The sequence below is a fragment of the Bos mutus genome, chromosome 14 (genome assembly GCF_027580195.1).
Source record: "Bos mutus isolate GX-2022 chromosome 14, NWIPB_WYAK_1.1, whole genome shotgun sequence".
Classification (NCBI taxonomy): Eukaryota; Metazoa; Chordata; class Mammalia; order Artiodactyla; family Bovidae; genus Bos; species Bos mutus.
In genome coordinates, this window is record NC_091630.1 from 69,515,122 (window position 1) to 69,534,561 (window position 19,440).

A 19,440-nucleotide genomic window follows, 5' to 3' on the forward strand; every position below is an offset into this window, starting at 1 on the left:
AATAATAGAATGGGAAAAACTAGAGATCTCTTCAAGAAAATTAAGAGATACCAAGGGAACATTTCATGCAAAGAGGGGCTCAATAAAGGACAGAAATGGTATGGACCTAACAGAAGCAGAAGATATTAAGAAGAGATGGCAAGAATACACAGAAGAACTATACAAAAAAGATCTCCACGATCCAGATAATCACAATGGTGTGATCACTCACCTAGAGCCAGACATCTTGGAATGTGAAGTCAAGTGGGCCTTAGGAAGCATCACTACGAACAAAGCTAGTGGAGGTGATGGAATTCCAGCTGAACTATTTCAAATCCTAAAAGATGATGCTGTGAAAGTGCTGCACTCAATATGCCAGCAAATTTGGAAAACTCAGCAATGGCCACAGGACTGGAAAAAGTCGGTTTTCATTTCAATCCCAAAGAAAGGCAATGCCAAAGAATGCTCAAACTACCACACAATTGCACTCATCTCACACGCTAGCAAAGTGATGCTCAAAATTCTCCAAGCAAGGCTTCAGCAATATGTGAACCGTGAACTTCCAGATGTTCAAGCTGGCTTTTAGAAAAGGCAGAGGAACCAGAGATCAAATTGCCAACATCCGCTGGATCACAGAAAAAGCAAGAGAGTTCCAGAAAAACATCTATTTCTGCTTTATTGACTATGCCAAAGCCTTTGACTCTGTGGATCACAATCAACTGTGGAAAATTCTGAAAGACATGGGAATACCAGACCACCTGATCTGCCTCCTGAGAAACCTGTATGAAGGTCAGGAAGCAAAAGAACTGGACATGGAACAACAGACTGGTTTGAAATAGGAAAAGGAGTACGTCAAGGCTGTATATTGTCACCCTGCTCATTTAACTTACATGCAGAGTACATCATGAGAAACGCTGGGCTGGATGAATCACAAGCTGGAATCTAGACTGCTGGGAGAAATATCAATAACCTCAGATATGCAGATGTCGCCACCCTTATGGCAGAAAGTGAAGAGGAACTAAAGAGCCTCTTGATGAAAGTGAAAGTGGAGAGTAAAAAAGTTGGCTTAAAGTTCAACATTCAGAAAACTAAGATCATGGCATCCGGTCCCATCACTTCATGGTAAATAGATGGGGAAAGAGTGGCTGACTATTTTGGGGGGCTCCAAAATCACTGCAGATGGTGACTGCAGCCATGAAATTAAAAGATGCTTACTCCTTGGAAGGAAAGTTATGACCAACCTAGACAGCATATTAAAAAGCAGAGACATTACTTTGCCAACAAAGGTCCATCTAGTCAAGGCTATGGTGTTTCCAGTAGTCATGTATGGATGTGAGAGTTGGACTGTAAAGAAAGCTGAGGGCCAAAGAATTGATGCATTTGAACTGTGGTGTTGGAGAAGACTCTTGAATGTCCCTTGGACTACAAGGAGATCCAACCAGTCCATCCTAAAGGAGATCAGTCCTGGGTGTCATTGGAAGGATTGATGTTGAAGCTCAAAGTCCAATACTTTGGCCACCTGATACGAAGAGCTGACTCATTTGAAAAGACCCTGATTCTGGGAAAGATTAATGGCAGGAGGAGAAGGGGATGACAGAGGATGAGATGGTTGGATGGCATCACTGACTCAACGGACATGAGTTTGAGTGAACTCCAAGAGTTGGAGACGGACAGGGAGGCCTGGCATGCTGCAGTTTATGGGGTCGCAAACAGTCGGACACGACTGAGCGACTAAACTGAACTGAACTGATTTAGGCTGAATAATACTCCACTGTATGTACAGATGACATTCTACTTTATCTGTTCATCCATCAATGGATACCTGGCTGCTTTCTACCTCTTGGCTGTTGTCAACATGGTGCTATGAACACAGGTGTGCAAATATCTATTCACGTCTCTGCTTTCAATTATTTCGGGTATTTACTCATAAGTGGAATTGTCGAGTCCTATACTAATTATATTTTTATCTTTTGAGAAATTGCCATTCTATTTTCCATAGTGACTGCAGTATTTCACATTTCCTTGCGAGGTTTCTTTTTTTGTGTTTAAAAGATTCCCTCACTGTTTTTACCATGAACTCAAGGTGGGATGCAAGTAAATGTACGTGTCCAGCCTGCTATCTTTACCCAGAGGATAAACGCCTGCTGCAGGCAAGAGGCGCTTGCACTGAGCGTCCCTCAGGGTGCTCCTGCAGGAGCTGCAGTTGGTGTGCTGTCGCCAAACCCTGGGACACCTGTGCTGTCAGCATGCTCAGGGGGGTCCAGGGCACACAAGCTGTGAGTCACCTGGGGGTGGTTGGCACAAAGATGTGATCACATGAGACGAGGTTAAGCCAGGGGGGCAGGAGCTCACATGAACTTGGGTTCACTGTGCGGTACCTTGGTCCCTCGAGGTTGTGACCACACAGCAGACGTCACACATATGCTGGCAGATGAACTACAGCTTCTGAGGCCAAGGCAGGGAGCAGCTGGGTGAGGCCCCGCGTGCGGGAGCAGCTCAGCTTTGCCCTCACCACTGCTCCCGGGACAGACTGCATGTCCTTCCAGGCTCGTCCCCCTGGGCTGAGGGGGCCTGTCTTCCTGACCAGTGGCCAGCACCCACGTTCTCTCAAGGCCGCTCTTCTGTGCTGGTGCTCACCCAGGAGTGGGTCTCACAGCTGGAGACAGGGCTCTGACAGGAGGGCAACCCTGTGCCACTGATGTAAGACCAGACCCCACAGCCCAGACACGGGGCCCAGCTTGCAGAAGCACACAGACCCAGTGTGGTCTGTGGACAGAGACCACCGGGGCTGGGCAAGCATGGCTGCCGGGCTGAGCCTCTATTCCGCCTGGCTCCCACAGCACAGACGTCAGGCCAGAGGCTCACTGACCGCGGAGCCAGCGGCACTGTCCTGCTGGGCAGTGCCCGGCTCTGCACAGGCGCCCCGGCGAGAGAGGGGCCGGCCCCAAGCCTCTGGCCTCTGTCCACCGCTCACTCAGCTGTCACTCAGCAGCACTGCTGGAGCCCCGCAGGCTGCGTGCTAAGTGGTGGAAACACATTTCCAAACCTCCAGCTCACAGCAGGGACATTTCAAGTCCTTTTTGGAAGAGGCTGAGGTGAACCATGAAGCTACTGAAGGCCCACCTGCACCTGGGAAGGTCTGAGAGGACAGAGACAGACCCAGGGCGCCTGCCTCACCCCGGGAGCAACCTGGGGAGGCCTGTCTGTGGTGTTCAGGGATCATGCTTCCAAAGGTACACGCCTGAGTGAAAACGTCAAGGCTTCCGAGATGTGCTTCCCAACAGCTGGCGTGTTGGACGGTCCCTGTGCTTGACGCGCCTCCCAGGACCCACACTGCCTGCAGCCCTCCCCACTGTGTGCACGTGCCTCGGCACCCACGGCTGGGCAGGAGCAAGGCCCTGGTCAGGCCAGGCCAGGTGACCACTCGCCCCAAGCCATCTACAGCATGGAGGACACTCAGGAGCACAGGGTGGCTGACGGCTGCTGCACGGGCAGGTGCTCCTGCAGCCCCACCCTGGCGCTGGCCCAGGCCCAGGACGTGCACCACCTGGCTGGCAGGACTGTGGCCCAGCGTCCTCCCCACGCAGGTCAGGTCAGGGCCACACAGACCTGACACATGGCCTCCAGACGCAGCCTGCACTCGGCCCCAGGCAGCCGTCAGTAGGTTGCTGCTATGACGTTCCCAACCTCTGACCCCTGACACAGCTCAGGGCCATCTCAGTTCACAGCACCACAACAGCCTACTGGTCACCTCAGCCCTGGTGCTGGGCCAAGTGCCCAGCTCCTTGCTGCTCTCAGAAGCCCTCCTGAAATGGCCTCAAGGGACAGTGTGAGCCCAGCCGGGGTGGATGCAGTAAGCGCCCTCATTAGGCAGGGCCACTGGGATGGGGCCTCGGAGGGAGCAGACGCTGGCTGGTGGGGATGCAGGTGTGACATGCAGCCACATCTCTCAGCCAGCGGCCGGGACGGCGGCACACCTGGAGCGGCTCTCCTCAGGGCCTCTGTGCTGAGAGGGGATCCCTGAGGACCCTGTGTCCCTGTGGAAGCCAAGGGTGTGCCCTCGAGAGGCGGTGCCTGTGTGTGCCTGCTGCCTGCAGGCCCAGCACTGAGCCCAGGCAGGGGACCTGCCGCAGCCGCCCCTGAGCCAGTGGCAGAGCCAGTGCCCGCCTGGGCCATTCTTACCTTTGGTATCGTTGACAGGGTCCATGTGCCGGTAGATGTAGCCCTCCAGGTAGGAGTGGAACTTGGGCGTGGGTGGGAAGAAGGCCAGGCAGATGGCCATAAGCTCCCAGCCACGGGCCAGGCTCTCAAGGCGAAAGTTCTCGGTGGTCTGCCGGCACAGCTGGATGTAGAGCTCATCCCGCAGGCCCTGCACGCTCCAGCCTTTGGTGGCGATCTCCAGGGCCACGTGCAGCGGGTCTGCCTTGGCGCGCCGGTCGCCCATGTACATCTGAATCAACTTGAAGACCTCGCAGGCCTCTTTCTTCACGTGGCGGTCGCTGGTCACGATCATGGGCTTCTTGATGGACTCACTGCTCCAGGCCAGCATGTTGGCGATGGACACCTTCCGCCGGAAGAGGCCCTGTGTGTGGGTGTTGAAGTGCTTGGAGGCCCAGTTCTCGATGTCTGTCTCCGAGGACGGCTTGCGGAGCGTGAAGGTGGGGAACACGCAGCTGGCACTGGGCATCACACTCCGGGCCTGCCGGCTGCTCTCGAACTGGGCGCAGGTGCCAAGGTCCTCAGACTGGGGGACGGAGGGGCCCACATGAGCCAGTCAGTGGAGAAGTGTGGCCCCCACCCCACATAGGCCCAAACGCTGCTGGAGGAGAGAGGCCTGGGACTCAGCTCTGCCCACCTCATCCCAGTCTGCCCGCCTCAGTCCATGCCCGCCCTCCTCACCCCCGTCCGCCCACCTCACCCCTGTCCACCCACCTCACACTTGTCTGCCTGCCTCAGTCCATGTCCACCCTCCTCACCCGTCTGCCCACCTTGCCCGTCTGCCCGCCTCAGTCCATGTCCACCCTCCTCACCCGTCTGCCCACCTTGCCCGTCTGCCCACCTCAGTCCATGTCCACCCTCCTCACCCGTCTGCCCACCTTGCCCGTCTGCCCACCTCAGTCCATGTCCACCCTCCTCACCCATCTGCCCACCTCGCCCGTCTGCCCGCCTCAGTCCATGTCCGCCCTCCTCACCCGTCTGCCCTCCTCACCCCTGTCCGCCCGCCTCAGCCATGTCTGCTGTCCTCACCTGTCTGCCCATCCACCCATGGTCCGCCATCCTCACCCTGGTCTAAGTGCCTCACGAGGCTGAGACGGGACCAACTTTTCCCTGGGGGCTCGGCCTCTGGGAGGCACCCACCCTGGTCCAAAGACCGAGGGTCGGGAGGCCAGCACAGTCTGGGAGTAGGAGGAGCTCGTGTGGCCCATGGGACACCGCGTCCCGGACTCACACGGCCCCCCAGGCAGGGGGCCGACCATGCGTGAGGGTGGGCAAGGGGGAGAGCGCTGTGGCTTCTGCCGGTTCAAGTGGGAAGGGCAGCCCCTCAAGGACACAGAGAGCCCCAGATGCCAACCGTGCTTGACAGAGGAACGCAACCTTCTCTGGGCCGCCACTGCCACACCTCCCCAACAAACACACAAGGATTCCCAGGCATCAGAGGCACGGGGGATGCCCCCGGCCCCTCCTTCTCCTGGCAGGTCGTGCCCACACCTGCACAGCCTCCCCAACCCCTGGGGCAGGAAGCCACCTCACCCGGCAGCACCTGGCATGGACCTCAGTCAGGCCCTCGGAGCCCACGTGTCCTTCCGTCCAGATCAGGCTGGGAGCTGGGTGCCACAGGACGCAGCTGCCCACACCCCACCCACCACCTGCCCCTGCCCTGCCCGTCTGTCCTGATGCCCTCCTGTGTTACAAGCCACAGACAGAGACGCTGCTCTGAACACTCCAATCTGGAGTACACTAAGGTGGCCCTGCCCCAGGGAACACTGGCCACCTAAGACGTCCTGGTTCTTGGGCATGGCATGTCTTCTGCATCAGGGCTGGGGGTGCACCTAAGGAGCCTGGCCCCGGAGTCTCTGGCCACCAAGGAGGGCCCGGCACTCCACCTGCACAGCTTCTCACTGTGCCTGTTCATAGGTGGGAGGCAGAGGCTCAGGGAGCAGAGGGCGGGTGGCTGCCTCTGCGTCCTGGAATCAGGATGTGCCTTTGGCTCCCCAGTTAGCAGGAGCCGAGGTGAGACCTCTGTGCTGGTGGAGACCCCGGCGGCCATCCACCGTCTGTCCTCAGGCCCGCCAGGAACTGTGAGGCCACACACGTCTCGGGGTGCTGACCTGCCCCACCCCTGCCCAGGACCCGCCTGTGAGTGCCTACCTGAGAGGGGTGCAGGTAGGGCTCCGGGGAGGCCAGGCTGGTCTGCACGGAGACGCTCTTCTCGAGCAGGACCTGCGGGAAGGCGAGCCTGTCCAAAGCACCCCTCTGCCAGTGCTTGCTCTCCTGCTGGGCCAGTGCCTCATCCTCACTGAAGGCACGCACCACGGGCCCGGGCATCGGCAGCGGCACCGCCCCGTCACTCTCGTAGCCCGAGCCATCCTGCTGCGAGTCCCAGCTGCCCCTCTGCTTCATGTGCAGGTGGGCTTGCTGTGCCTCCCAGGCCAGCCGGGCCTGTGCCAGGAAGGGCTCAGCCGGGCCCCGGTGGCCCTCCCCGTCCCCCGCCTCCCCCTCTGTGCGCTTTATGGGCGTCAGGCCGGGTCCACACAGAGGCCGCTCATCCGTCAGGGGCTGCTGGCTCAGCGGGTCGCAGTCCCCGGGGCCCTCAGCGGGCGGGGCGCTGGGAGCATGGCACACGGAGGGGTTCCTGCTCTTCCTCTTGCGCGTGCTGGGGGAGTAGCCCGTGGAAGACATGGTGTCCTGCTGGCTAGACCAGGACATGGCATCGTCTTGGGCCTGGGGCAGGGGCGTGGGCGGTGGGGCGGGCCGCAGCTCGGGCCCCTCCATGCTGCTATAGTCCCCAGACACAACCCCCAGCGAGGACGTGGCCCCCAGGCGCTGGTCACGCAGCAGGCAGGGGCTGGGCTGCAGAGACAGTGAGCCGCCCCCCGGGTGAGGCGTGTACTTGTGCCGCGGGCCTGCCCGCAGCTTGGGGCTGGAGCTGGCCTGCTCCACGTACACCAGCTGCCGCACGTACTCCTTGCCGGCAGGGCTGTACTCCAGGCTCAGGTAGCGCTCGGGGCACTTCTGCCTGGTGAGCACCAGCTGCTGGTAGGGCGACGCAGAGGCTGCCTTGGGTGGCTTGCGGCCAGGAGACCGCCGGGGCGAGCCGGCCTCAAACTGCACATCCATGGGGGGTTCGTCGTAGAGCGGGGCCTGGTACTCCACGGGGGGCTCCTCATAGAGGGGGGGCTCGTAGGCGTAGCGTGGTGAGGAAGGCTGCGAGTCTCCAGCGGGCCGGCGGGGCTGGGCCAGCAGCGGGGAGCAGCTCCCTAGCTCAGCCCTCTTCGGGAAAGGTGACGGCCTCCGCTCCGGGAAGAAGACGGGGCTGTCCGCATCAGGGGTGAAGGTCTGCAGGCTGGGCGAGTGCTGTCCTCCGGAGGGCCTGCGGGAGCGACCCCCAGGCTGGCTGTCCAGGGCGTAGCCATTGCCCTGGGGGGAGAGGAAGCTGGGCTCCCTGTCGGCAACTTTGATGAGCATGCGCTCCTTGGTGCCCGAGTTCCAGCGGAGAGAGGAGGTCCTGGTAGGGGGTGGGGAGCAGGTTACCTGAGGAGGTCCTGGGGGGGCAGGTTACCTGGGGAGTTGGCCAGGGGGCAGGTGACCTGGAGGGAGCCCTGGGGGGAGCAGGTTGCGGGCGGGGGCAGTCCTGGGCAGGTTACCTGGGGGGAGCAGGTTATGTGGGGGGCAGTCCTGGGGAGAGCAGGTTACCTGGGGGAACCCTGAGCGGGGGCAGGTTACCTGGGGGAGTTCTGGGGAGGTTACCTGGGGGATCCTGGGGAGCAGGTTACCTGGGGGGTCCTGGGGAGCAGGTTACTTGGGGGGGTTCTGGGGAGAGGTTACCTGGGGAGTTGGCCAGGGGGCAGGTTATCTGGGGGGGGGGGGTCCTGGGGGCAGGTTACCTGGAGGGAGCCCTGGGGGGAGCAGGTTACCTGGAGGGGGGTCCTGAGGGTAACAGGTTACCTAGAGGGTTCCTGGGGGGAGCAGGTTACATGGGGGGGCGGTCCTGGGGGTAGCAGGTTACCTGGGGGTGTCCTGGGGGGAGTCCTGGAGGGAATAGTTACCTGAGAAGGTCCTGGGGGGGGCAGGTTACCTGAGGGGAGTCTGGTGGGGGCAGGTTCCCGGGGTGAGGTGGAAATCTGACCCCTTCGCCAGCCTGGACCCATGACCACCCCCCTTGACCTCACGGGTGTGTGAGGTCAGCCCAGAAGGCCTGGTCGTCTCTCACTGTCCTTTTCAGAGCTGCCCCAGGGGCTGCAGGCTGTGGGGCCTGGTACTGCCGGGTGCTGTGATGAGCTGTGAACCTTTCACTGCTGAGGCCCTGACCCCAGGTCGTGCAGCCTGGAGCAGCTGCCCCCTGGCCTGGGAGCCCTCCTCACACACTTCCCAGGTCAGCCCGGCAGCCCTCCAGGGGGCTCTCCTACTGCTGCCCATGGGGACGCTCCTCCAGGGCCCTTGTGAGAGGCTCTGCTCTGGTCCCAGGCCAGAACCAGGCACAGAACCACTCCTGGACGGAAGCGCCGGGGACCAGAGGGCTCCCAGAGGCCTCTGTGGCTTTGGAATCCTGGGTTTAGCACCCTCCCCACTCCCGCAACACAGCCGATCATCCCGCAGCGCAGCACCTCTCAGGGCCTGGACTCCAACCACAGGCCCCCATGAGTCCAGAAGGGCTGACTGCCCTGCTGGCACTGCCCACTGCCACGCTCAGCACTCCGCACCTGGACCAAGATGGTAAAACCGCTCCCCGTTCCTAAGGGCACCTGTGGCCCCAGGGAGTTGTGTGCCCAGATCCTGGCCCCTCCACCTAGCAGGGGGCACTAGGGGTGTTCAGGCTCTTCTGAGTCTCATTTGCCTGATGACAACACGGAGACACTGCCCCTGGCGATACAGGGACTTGATCACACACCGTGCCCACCAACTAACGGTCAGCCCCACGTCCCACAGCTGTACCAGCCATGACACGGCAGACCAAGAGGCCCGGAGCAGTGCGCAAGGCTCCCCGCTTCCAACTGCCCCCTCAAGAAACTCCCAGCTGCTTTAAAGACTTCCTTCTAAGAATACACCTGCAATGCGCAAGACCTGGGTTCGATCCCTGGGCTGGGGAGATCCCCTGGAGAGGGCAAAGTATTCTGGCCTGGAGAATTCCATGGACTGTATAGTCCACAGGGTCACAAAGAGTCGGACGTGACTGAGCGACTTTCACTTTCTACATTTCCTTCTACATCTGGAACCTTTGCGTCAGTGTCTGCTTCATAGCGCTTCTTCAGTCTGTGGTCTGACATATTTTATGATTTCTGGAAACTCCTGACCATATCTTTAAAAATATTACTTCCATCCCATTTCCTCTCTCCTTCTCTGGGAGTCAGGTGCTGTCCTCTGCACTGAGCTCCACAAAGTTTCAGGCTGTGTCCTGTGCTTCTCATCCCCTGGACTCTCCACACTGCAGACATTTTTCTGATCTACCGTCTAATTTACTAACCTTTTAAGAGTCCATCTACTGAGTTCTTAGTTTTCTTATTATATTTTTTTCAGTTCTAGAATATCTATTGATATTTAAATTTTTTTAACAGTACTTTGAGGTTCACAGAAAAACCGAGCAGAAAAAAATGTACATTTCCGACGTACCCCCTGCACCTACTCACACAAAGCTTCCCCGATTATCAGCATTTCGCAAGAGACAGAACATCTACTGTCAACTGATGGACCAGCACTGACACATTATAATCAACCAAAATTCTTAGTTGATATTAGGGCTCACTCTTACTGTTGTACATTCTGTGGGTTTGCATAAATGTAGAGACACGTATCCACCGTTGTAGTGTTGTACAGAGCATTTTTCTTTGCCCCCCAAACCCACATGCTCTGTCTGTTCATCCCCCTCCCCAAATCCCTGGCAACCACTGATCTTTTCACTGTCTCCATAGGAGGCATCTCTGAAGCCAAATCAATGAGCAAATCTTTGGCCTCCAAAAAAGGCAATCTGAAAACCTACATACTCTGACTCCAGAATGTCAGGAGTGCAATCACGCAGTGTGCAGGCTCTCAGGCTGGTGTCTTCGCTTTGTGACATGCACTTAAGCTCCTCGGTGACTCTTCACGGCTGACAGCTCATTTCTTTTTAGTGTTGTATAAGCCATTGTCTGGATGGACAACTGTTTACTTCTCTATTCACCTACCGAAGGACACCTTGTTTTGGCAACTATGAATAAAGATGCTAAAAACATCTGTGTGCAGGATTTGATATGAACATAAAATGTCAAACTCATTTTGGTAAATACCAAGGAGTAGTACTGCCAAATCATTTAGAGTATATTCAGGTTTTTAAAAGAATATATTTATTATTTATGGCTGAGTCAGGTCTTGGTTGCAGTACATGAAATCTGCATTGCATCATGCTGGATCTTTCCCTGCAGTGCAAAGGCGTCCTCCAGTCATGGCACACAGGCTCAGTAGTTGTGGCACGTGGGCTCAGCGGCTGTGGTGCATGGGCTCAGTACTTGGGGTGCACGGGCTTAGCTGCTCTGTGGCATGTGGAAACCTAGTTTCCCAACCAGACACTGAACCTGACTCCCCTTGCCTTGGAATGGGGGATTCTTAACCACTGAACCCCAGGGAAGTCCCTGTGTTCAGTCTTAGCAGCTGCAGCCTCCTGTGCTCCCACCAGCACTGACCGCGGGTTCCCTTGCTCCACACCCTCGCCAGCACCTGGTGTCAGTGTGTCCGCCTTCTGGCTCCTCTAACAGGCCTGCAGAGGTATCTCACTCTTGTTTCACTTTGCATTTCCTGCTGACAAGTGATGTGGAGCATCTGTCACATGCTTTTCTGTGCCAACAGTATAGGTTCTTTGCTGAGGTGTCTGTTCAGCTCTTTGGCCTATTTTAAAAGCAGGTTGTTTTCTTACTGCTGCATTTTAAGAATTCTTTGTATATTTCAGATTACAGTCCTTTATCATTTGTGTCTATTGCAAACATTTTCTCCTAGTTCGTCTTTCGCAGAGCAGAAATTTTTAATTTTAACACAGTCCAGCCTATCAATTGTTTCTTTCATGAATCGTGCCTTTAATGTTATACCTAGAAAGTCATTGCCAAACCCAAGGTCATCTGGGTTTTCTCCTGTTACCTTCTAGGAGATAGTTTTGTGTTCCCATTCAGGTCTGTGATCCATCTTGAGTTAATTTCCATGAAGGGTGTAAGGTCTACATCCAGATTCACTTTCTTGCATGTGGATGTCCAGGTGTTCCAGCAACGTCTCTTAAGAGACCATCTTGGCTCCACTGCGTTCCTTTTACCCCTTCATCAAAGGTCTGCTGATAATATTCATGGTGGTCTATTGGTTGTCTCCAAAATCACTGCAGATGGTGACTGCAGCCATGAAATTAAAAGATGCTTACTCCTTGGAAGGAAAGTTATGACCAACCCAGATAGCATATTCAAAAGCAGAGACATTACTTTGCCAACAAAGGTTCATCTAGTCAAGGCTATGGTTTTTCCTGTGGTCATGTATGGATGTGAGAGTTGGACTGTGAAGAAGGCTGAGCGCCGAAGAATTGATGCTTTTGAACTGTGGTGTTGGAGAAGACTCTTGAGAGTCCCTTGGACTGCAAAGAGATCCAACCAGTCCATTCTGAAGGAGATCAGCCCTGGGATTTCTTTGGAAGGGATGATGCTAAAGCTGAAACTCCAGTACTTTGGCCACCTCATGCGAAGAGTTGACTCATTGGAAAAGACTCTGATGCTGGGAGGGATTGGGGGCAGGAGGAGAAGAGGATGACAGAGGATGAGATGGTTGGATGGCATCACTGACTTGACAGATGTGAGTCTGAGTGAACTCCGGGAGTTGGTGATAGACAGGGAGGCCTGGCGTGCTGCGATTCACGGGGTCGCAAAGAGTCGGACACGGCTGAGCGACTGAACTGATTGGTCGTCTCTCCATTCTATTCCATTAATGTGTCTATTCTTTACCAACACCACCCTGTCTTGCTTACAACAGCGTTACAGGGAGTCTTGGGACTCAGGTAGTATTATTCCTCCAACTTTGTCCTCCTTGAATATTGTGTTGGCTGTCCTAGGTCTTCTGCCTCTCTAGAGAAATCTAATTATTGCTTTGTCAATATCCACAAAACCACCTGCTGGGATTCTGACTGAGACTGCATGGAATCTACAGGTCAAGTTGGAAAGAGTGGAGTCCTTCCTCCACTTGTTTAGTTCTTCTGTGATATCTTTCATCAGAATTGTACAGTTTTCCTTACATAGATTTTGTACATATTTTGTCACATTTACACCTAAGTATTTCATTCTGGGTGATACCAATGTAAATGCTACTGTTTCTAACTTCATATTCCACTTGTTCGTTGCTAGTATATATGAAAGCAATGGACTTTTGCATATTTAGCTTATATCTTACTACCTAGCTACAACCACTTAGTTCTAGGAGTTTGCCAATTCTTTAAGGTTTTTTACATAGGTGATCAAGTCATCTGCAAGCAAAGACAGTTTTATGTTTTCCTCCCCAACCTGTATACTCTGTATTTCCTTTTCTTGTGTTACTGCATTAGCAAAGAGCACCAATACAATGCTGAGCACCAGAGGTCAGAAGGGAAACCCTTGCCTTGCTTCTGATCTTAGTGGAAAAGCTTTGAGCTTCTCACTACTAAGTATGATGTTAGCTGTAAATTTTTTGCAGATATTCTTCATCAAGTTAAGGGAGTTCCTCTCTTTTTGGGTGGCACTAGTGGTAAAGCACCCACCTGCCAATGTAGGAGATGTAAGAGACACAGATTTGAGCCCTGGGTTGGGAAGATCCCCTGGAGAAGGGCATGGCAACCCACTCCAATGTTCTTGCCTGGAGAATCCCATGGACAGAGGAGCCTTGTGGGCTACAGTCCATGAGGCTGCAAAGAGTCAGATGGGACTGAAGTAATTAAGCACACACATATTTCTACTTTACTGAGTTTGTTTTTAAATTAAGGTTGGCTGTTGGATTTTACCAAATGCTTTTTTTGCAACTGTTGATATGATCATAAGTGAAAGTGAAAGTCGCTCAGTCATGTCCAACTCTTTGTAACCCCATGGACTGTACAGTCCATGGAATTCTCCAGGCCAGAATACTGGAGGGGGTAGTCTTTCTCTTCTCCAGGGGATCTTCCCAAGCTAGGGATCGAACCCAGGTCTCCCACATTGCAGGTGGATTCTTTACCAGCTGAGCCACAAGGGAAGCCCAAGAATACTGGGGTGGGTAGCCTATCCCTTCGCCAGCAGATCTTCCCTACACAGGAATTGAACTGGGGTCTCCTGCATTGCAGGCAGATTCTTTACCAACTGAGCTATGATTTTTCATCTTTGGCCTACTGATGTAATGGATTATATTGACTCTCAAATGCTGAACCAACCCTGCATACCTAGGATAAATCTCACTTGGTTATGATATATAATTCTTTTTATACATTGGTAAAGAAATATAAAAAAGCAAAATGGCTGTCTGGGGAGGCCTTACAAATAGCTGTGAAAAGAAGAGAAGCGAAAAGCAAAGGAGAAAAGGAAAGATATAAGCATCTGAATGCAGAGTTCCAAAGAATAGCAAAAAGAGATAAGAAAGCCTTCTTCAGCGATCAATGCAAAGAAATAGAGGAAAACAACAGAATGGGAAAGACTAGGGATCTCTTCAAGAAAATCAGAGATACCAAAGGAACATTTCATACAAAGATGGGCTCAATAAAGGACAGAAATGGTACGGACTTAACAGAAGCAGAAGATATTAACAAGAGATGGCAAGAATACACAGAAGAACTGTACAAAAAAGATCTTCACGACCCAGATAATCACGATGGTGTGATCACTGACCTAGAGCCAGACATCCTGGAATGTGAAGTCAAGTGGGCCTTAGAAGGCATCACTACGAACAAAGCTAGTGGAGGTGATAGAATTCCAGTTGAGCTATTTGAAATCCTGAAAGATGATGCTGTGAAAGTGCTGCACTCAATATGCCAGCAAATTTGGAAAACTCAGCAGTGGCCACAGGACTGGAAAAGGCCAGTTTTCATTCCAATCCCAAAGAAAGGCAATGCCAAAGAATGCTCAAACTACCGCACAATTGCACTCATCTCACATGCTAGTAAAGTAATGCTCAAAATTTTCCAAGCAAGGCTTCAGCAATATGTGAACCGTGAACTTCCTGATGTTCAAGCTGGTTTTCGAAAAGGCAGAGGAACCAGAGAACAAATTGCCAACATCCGCTGGATCATAGAAAAAGCAAGAGAGTTCCAGAAAAACACCTATTTCTGCTTTATTGACTATGCCAAAGCCTTTGACTGTGTGGATCACAATCAACTGTGGAAAATTCTGAAAGACATGGGAATACCAGACCACCTGATCTGCCTCTTGAGAAATCTGTATGCAGGTCAGGAAGCAACAGTTAGAACTGGACATGGAACAACAGACTGGTTCGAAATAGGAAAAGGAGTATGTCAAGGCTGTGTATTGTCACCCTGTTTATTTAACCTATATGCAGAGTACATCATGAGAAACGCTGGACTGGAAGAAGCACAAGCTGGAATCAAGATTGCCGGGAGAAATATCAATAACCTCAGATATGCAGATGACACCACCCTTATGGCAGAAAGTGAAGAGGAACTCAAAAGCCTCTTGATGAAAGTGAAAGTGGAGAGTGAAAAAGTTGGCTTAAAGCTCAACATTCAGAAAACGAAGATCATGGCATCCGGTCCCATCACTTCATGGGAAATAGATGGGGAAACAGTGGAAACAGTGTCAGACTTTATTTTTCTGGCTCCAAAATCACTGCAGATGGTGACTGCAGCCATGAAATTAAAAGACGCTTACTCCTTGGAAGGAAAGTTATGACCAACCCAGATAGCATATTCAAAACCAGAGACATTACTTTGCCAACAAAGGTCCATCTAGTCAAGGCTATGGTTTTTCCTGTGGTCATGTATGGATGTGAGAGTTGGACTGTGAAGAAGGCTGAGCGCCGAAGAATTGATGCTTTTGAACTGTGGTGTTGGAGAAGACTCTTGAGAGTCCCTTGGACTGCAAGAAGATCCAACCAGTCCATTCTGAAGGAGATCAGCCCTGGGATTTCTTTGGAAGGGATGATGCTAAAGCTGAAACTCCAGTACTTTGGCCACCTCATGCGAAGAGTTGACTCATTGGAAAAGACTCTGATGCTGGGAGGGATTGGCGGCAAGAGGATGACAGAGGATGAGATGGCTGGATGGCATCACTGACTCGATGGACATGAGTCTGAGTGAACTCTGGGAGTTGGTGATGGACAGGGAGGCCTGGCGTGCTGCAGTTCATGAGGTTGCAAAGAGTCAGACACGACTGAGCAACTGATCTGATCTGATACATTGGTAGATTTGATTTCCTAACATATTTTTGAGGATTTTTACATCTATGTTCATGAGAGAGACAGGTCTGTAGTTTTCTTGTGTTTTTCTGATTTGGATATTAGAGTAATACTGGCTTCACAGAACAAGAAAGTAGTCCCTCTGCATCTATCTTCTGAAAGAGATTGTACAGAACTCATAAAATTTCTTCCATGTATGTTTGGTAGAACTCACCAGTTAACCCATTCAGAACTTCTGCTTTCTTTTTTGGAAGATTATTAATTATTGATTCAATCTCTTTTAACAGATATAGACCTATTCAGATTGTGTATTTCTTCTTCTATGAGTTTTGGTAAACTGTATCTTTTAAGGAATTGGTTTATTTTGCCAAGGTTAACAAGCTTGTGTGCACAGCCTTGTTCAGAGCCTTCCTGTCCCCTCTGAGGCTCCTGAGGCAGAATCACGTCTTCTGGACTGCACCGGCTGTCAGACCACGGCCACAGGTCTTGGCTCCTCTGTGGATCTCTGATGCCTGCAGAAATTTGGTCTATTTTGTTCTTGTACAGGCTGGTCTCAGGTAAGTGAATCCACCATCACAGAAAGTAGAAATCCCAAGTATCCAAAGAAACGAACTGTGTACTCTGGTCCTGTGCCTCTGTCCTCTGACTGAGCCACAAGTCCTAACTGTTGGCCGTGGGTAAGGCAGGACTGAGAGAACCAGGGTAAGAGCGAGCAGGGCTCGGGAGGCAGGCTCCCTTTGGGAATTCAGCTCTTGGTTGCCAGAGGCTGCTCCTGGCCAGCCGCACAGGCCAGCCAAGCAGAGCAGAGGACGGCAGGCGTGCCCGCAGACCTGGAGAACCAGCCCTGGAGTCTGAGAGATCCAGGGCTGAACTCCAGCCTGTAGTTCCTGGGCTGTGGGGCATCACCTCCCACTTCCACCCCAGTCCTCACGAGATCTTGCGAGGACTAAAAGCAGGACGCGTGGAAAATCATGGTCTTGGTTCAGCAGGGGCACACAGGAGACACTGCACATGGTCCACTGCCCACCAAATGCGGGCAGGGCTGCAGCAACCAGATAGGAGGGAGCCAAGGCAGAGGCAGGCACAGGGCAGCACGAAGGCGGGTGCCGGCCTGTTTCAGGAAACGCGCCCCCAGCGGCCCAGAGACGATGCCCCTCAGCGCCCCAAGGCCCAGGCAGAGTCCTGTGCTTCTCTCCCAGCCCCTGATCACCTTCCCTCCCACAGGACGACCCCCGCAGCCCCTCACCACCACCCGCAGACCCAGGAGGAGGCCCGGCCTTTTCTCTCAGCCCCAATTCCTTGTTGGCTCTGCTGGGGAGGAGACACCCAGGGGAAAGACCCCTCCCACCACCTCCTGCCTGTTTCTGGAGGTGCCTCAACAGGGCAGCGTTGCTCCATGCTCAGCGCCCTGGAAGAGCAGCAGGAAACGGGACCTGGACTGCCTCGGAGGGAAGCTTCTGCCCCCGATGTGGGCCCCACTCACAGGCCACGAGACCACATCAGCTCTGTGCCCACAAACCCCAGTCAAACCCGAGTCTCCCGGTGACCAGTGAGGACACCCGTGGACACAGCCGCACTGCTGGCCCAGGCAGGCTTAGATCCCTCCCTGTATCAACAAACCCAGTCTCGATCTCTAAACTGAGCAAACTGCCAAAGGCCCCTCGCGCTTCAAATCCCCACCTCCAGAGGCCCGGCACCCCGTCCATCCCCCATCAGCTATGGATGAGGTGCCTGCTCCAGCCTGGACACACGAGCTAACCCAGGGGAGGCCCTTGCTCAGCCTGCTGCTGCTGTGCCCAGGGTCCTGAGCGTTGAATCTAGAAACCCCAACACCCAGCAAGGCCAACCCAGGCCCGAGGGCAGCCAGCCTCCCTGCCCCACTTGGTGGGCACCAGTCTTCCCGATGTGGCCTGGGAAGCCACGCTTCCGATGCGCCTGGGGCTCTGGGGGGGACCACACACTAAGGAACCTCCAAGGGATCCACCAGGGCCAGTACCATGGACACAACAGTACTCCACACCACACAGTGGCCGAACAGCCTCTCCTTGTGTCCCACGGGCCAGGGCAGGGCCTGGCACGCTCTGCACATCCAGCTGGTCACTTCCTGCTGGGCCAGACCCTTCTCCAGCTCACCCGAGAGCTGCCAGGAAAACCACCCCCGGCCAGGAGATGGACAGGCCTGAGGCAGGGCCTACCTGCAGTGGAGAAGGTGGCCGTCCACGCTGTAGTCCCGGTAAACCTCGTAGTCCTTCTCAAGGAGCACTCCTGACGGTGAGGAGCTGAAATGCAGCAGAGTGAACAGGAGACGTGAACAGAAGTACAACCGCTTAGAGACACAGCGGGTCTACGCTGCACGCCGCGGAATGAGTGCAGCCCTCTGGTTCTCACCACAGGTCCTCCCACAGGTCTGCCTGCACCTGGGCAGGGTTTCTTGCACCCTCACTGCCCCCTCCCACGATGCCCCGATGGAGCCCACTGCCTCACCCAGGACAGCCCCAGGCCCAGCAAGGAGCTGGAGCTCTGGCCGGTGGCCTCCGGGCTGGGCTTGGACCAGGGGGCATGGAGTGGGGCACAGAAGGGCTCGGGCCTGGTCGCCAGGGCCCCTGGGCTGGCCATGGTGGGGAGCCTGCACTCCACTTCAGGCTGGAGGGCAGCTGACTACAGCCAGTGGGCCTCATCCAGCTCCAGTGCCTGGTTTTGTACAGCAAGTGGGCAATGAATTTTTTACATGCAATTCAAATTCCAGTGTCTGTCAGGAGCACATCATGGGAACACAGTCCTGTGTGGCCACACCACTCAGCACACCACAGGTCCCGGGTGCGGCCACAACTCAGCAGCCTGAGTGCCCCCACACGGCCGATCTGCCGGCCACAGATGGGGGCCTGGACAGCTCTGCCTTTGCCGGCGTGCAGGCTCTGTGCCGCTGGGCCAGGCAGACACACGGCCCCACTGGAGGGTTGCAAGGTGCACAGCGGTCAGAGCCCAAGACGGGAATCTCGTCGCAGCAGAATTACTTTAATGAAAACGGAAGGGACCTTCACACCACATGTGCTTCCCAGCAGCTCATCTGTTAGCCCAGCAGGGAGAGCAACCACGCTGTTCACGGAGGACAAGTATCAAACTACGCCGACAACGGCAGCTGAAGGCACGTGTCCAGAGGAAACAGGCTTGCTTTAGACCAGCAGCCTTGAGGCACGGACAGTGCTGGGGAGAGGGAAGGACAGTGAGAGCGCTCGGCAGCGGGGCCCCGGGGGTGCCGGGGCTCCTGGCACTACTCCAGGCTGTTGCTGCACTAAGGGGTCGCAGCTGAGTGCGACAGGACTGGGGAACTGGCCTCCACGCGTCACCTCTGCAGAACGCCTGCAGGTGAAATCACTACCAAAAAACTGAGGAAACACTATTCAGTCCAGCCTGCAGTGCAGCTGAGATTGTCACGACTGACCATGCTTAAAACATGCGCTGGGGGCCAGCACAGGGCGCAGGCTGGCGCTGAGGGGGCACGGTGAGCCCCAGCAGCAGACAGGAGCTCAGCAGCCCGTCGTGAGCTGTGAGGCAGCCGCACAGGCCGCCAGCATCCTCTGCCCTCCTGGACTCGGTCGTCAATGGTCCCACAGGTTTGTGTCAGGAACAGAAGGGAAGTATCCCAATCTGACCCACCACACAGCAGTTTAAAAGCTTGGATACAGAAAGCTTTGCTGCAATGTTTAAAAAACTCATGGCCTAGACTGAAATTTTTTCTTTGAGAAAAGATTCTTCTCAACTACTATCATCAAACATTGAATGTGAGGGGTTTTTTTAGATTTGACAATGTTTCTCAATGAATTCAACCTAAAATTATAAGGCAAACAGTGCTTATATGAGACACTGAGACTGCAACAGTCATTTTGATGACAATGG

At 54.3% G+C, this 19,440-nt stretch overlaps 1 protein-coding gene across 3 annotated transcripts in view; it reads right to left on the reverse strand.

Moving 5' to 3' along the window:
- The window catches only part of ARHGAP39 (Rho GTPase activating protein 39), a 57,704-nt gene that overhangs the window by 11,291 nt on the left and 26,973 nt on the right, over nt 1-19,440 (reverse strand). For all 3 annotated transcript variants that reach the window (XR_011466807.1, XM_070382594.1, XM_070382596.1), the window contains 3 exons: nt 17,739-17,822; nt 6,349-7,705; nt 4,162-4,723 (listed from right to left, as the gene is read on the reverse strand). Coding sequence is in view for 2 of the 3 variants with exons in the window: in XM_070382594.1 (XP_070238695.1) it covers nt 4,162-4,723; nt 6,349-7,705; nt 17,739-17,822 (2,003 nt within the window). In the remaining variant the exon portion in view is untranslated. The remainder of the gene's footprint in view (nt 1-4,161; nt 4,724-6,348; nt 7,706-17,738; nt 17,823-19,440) is intronic.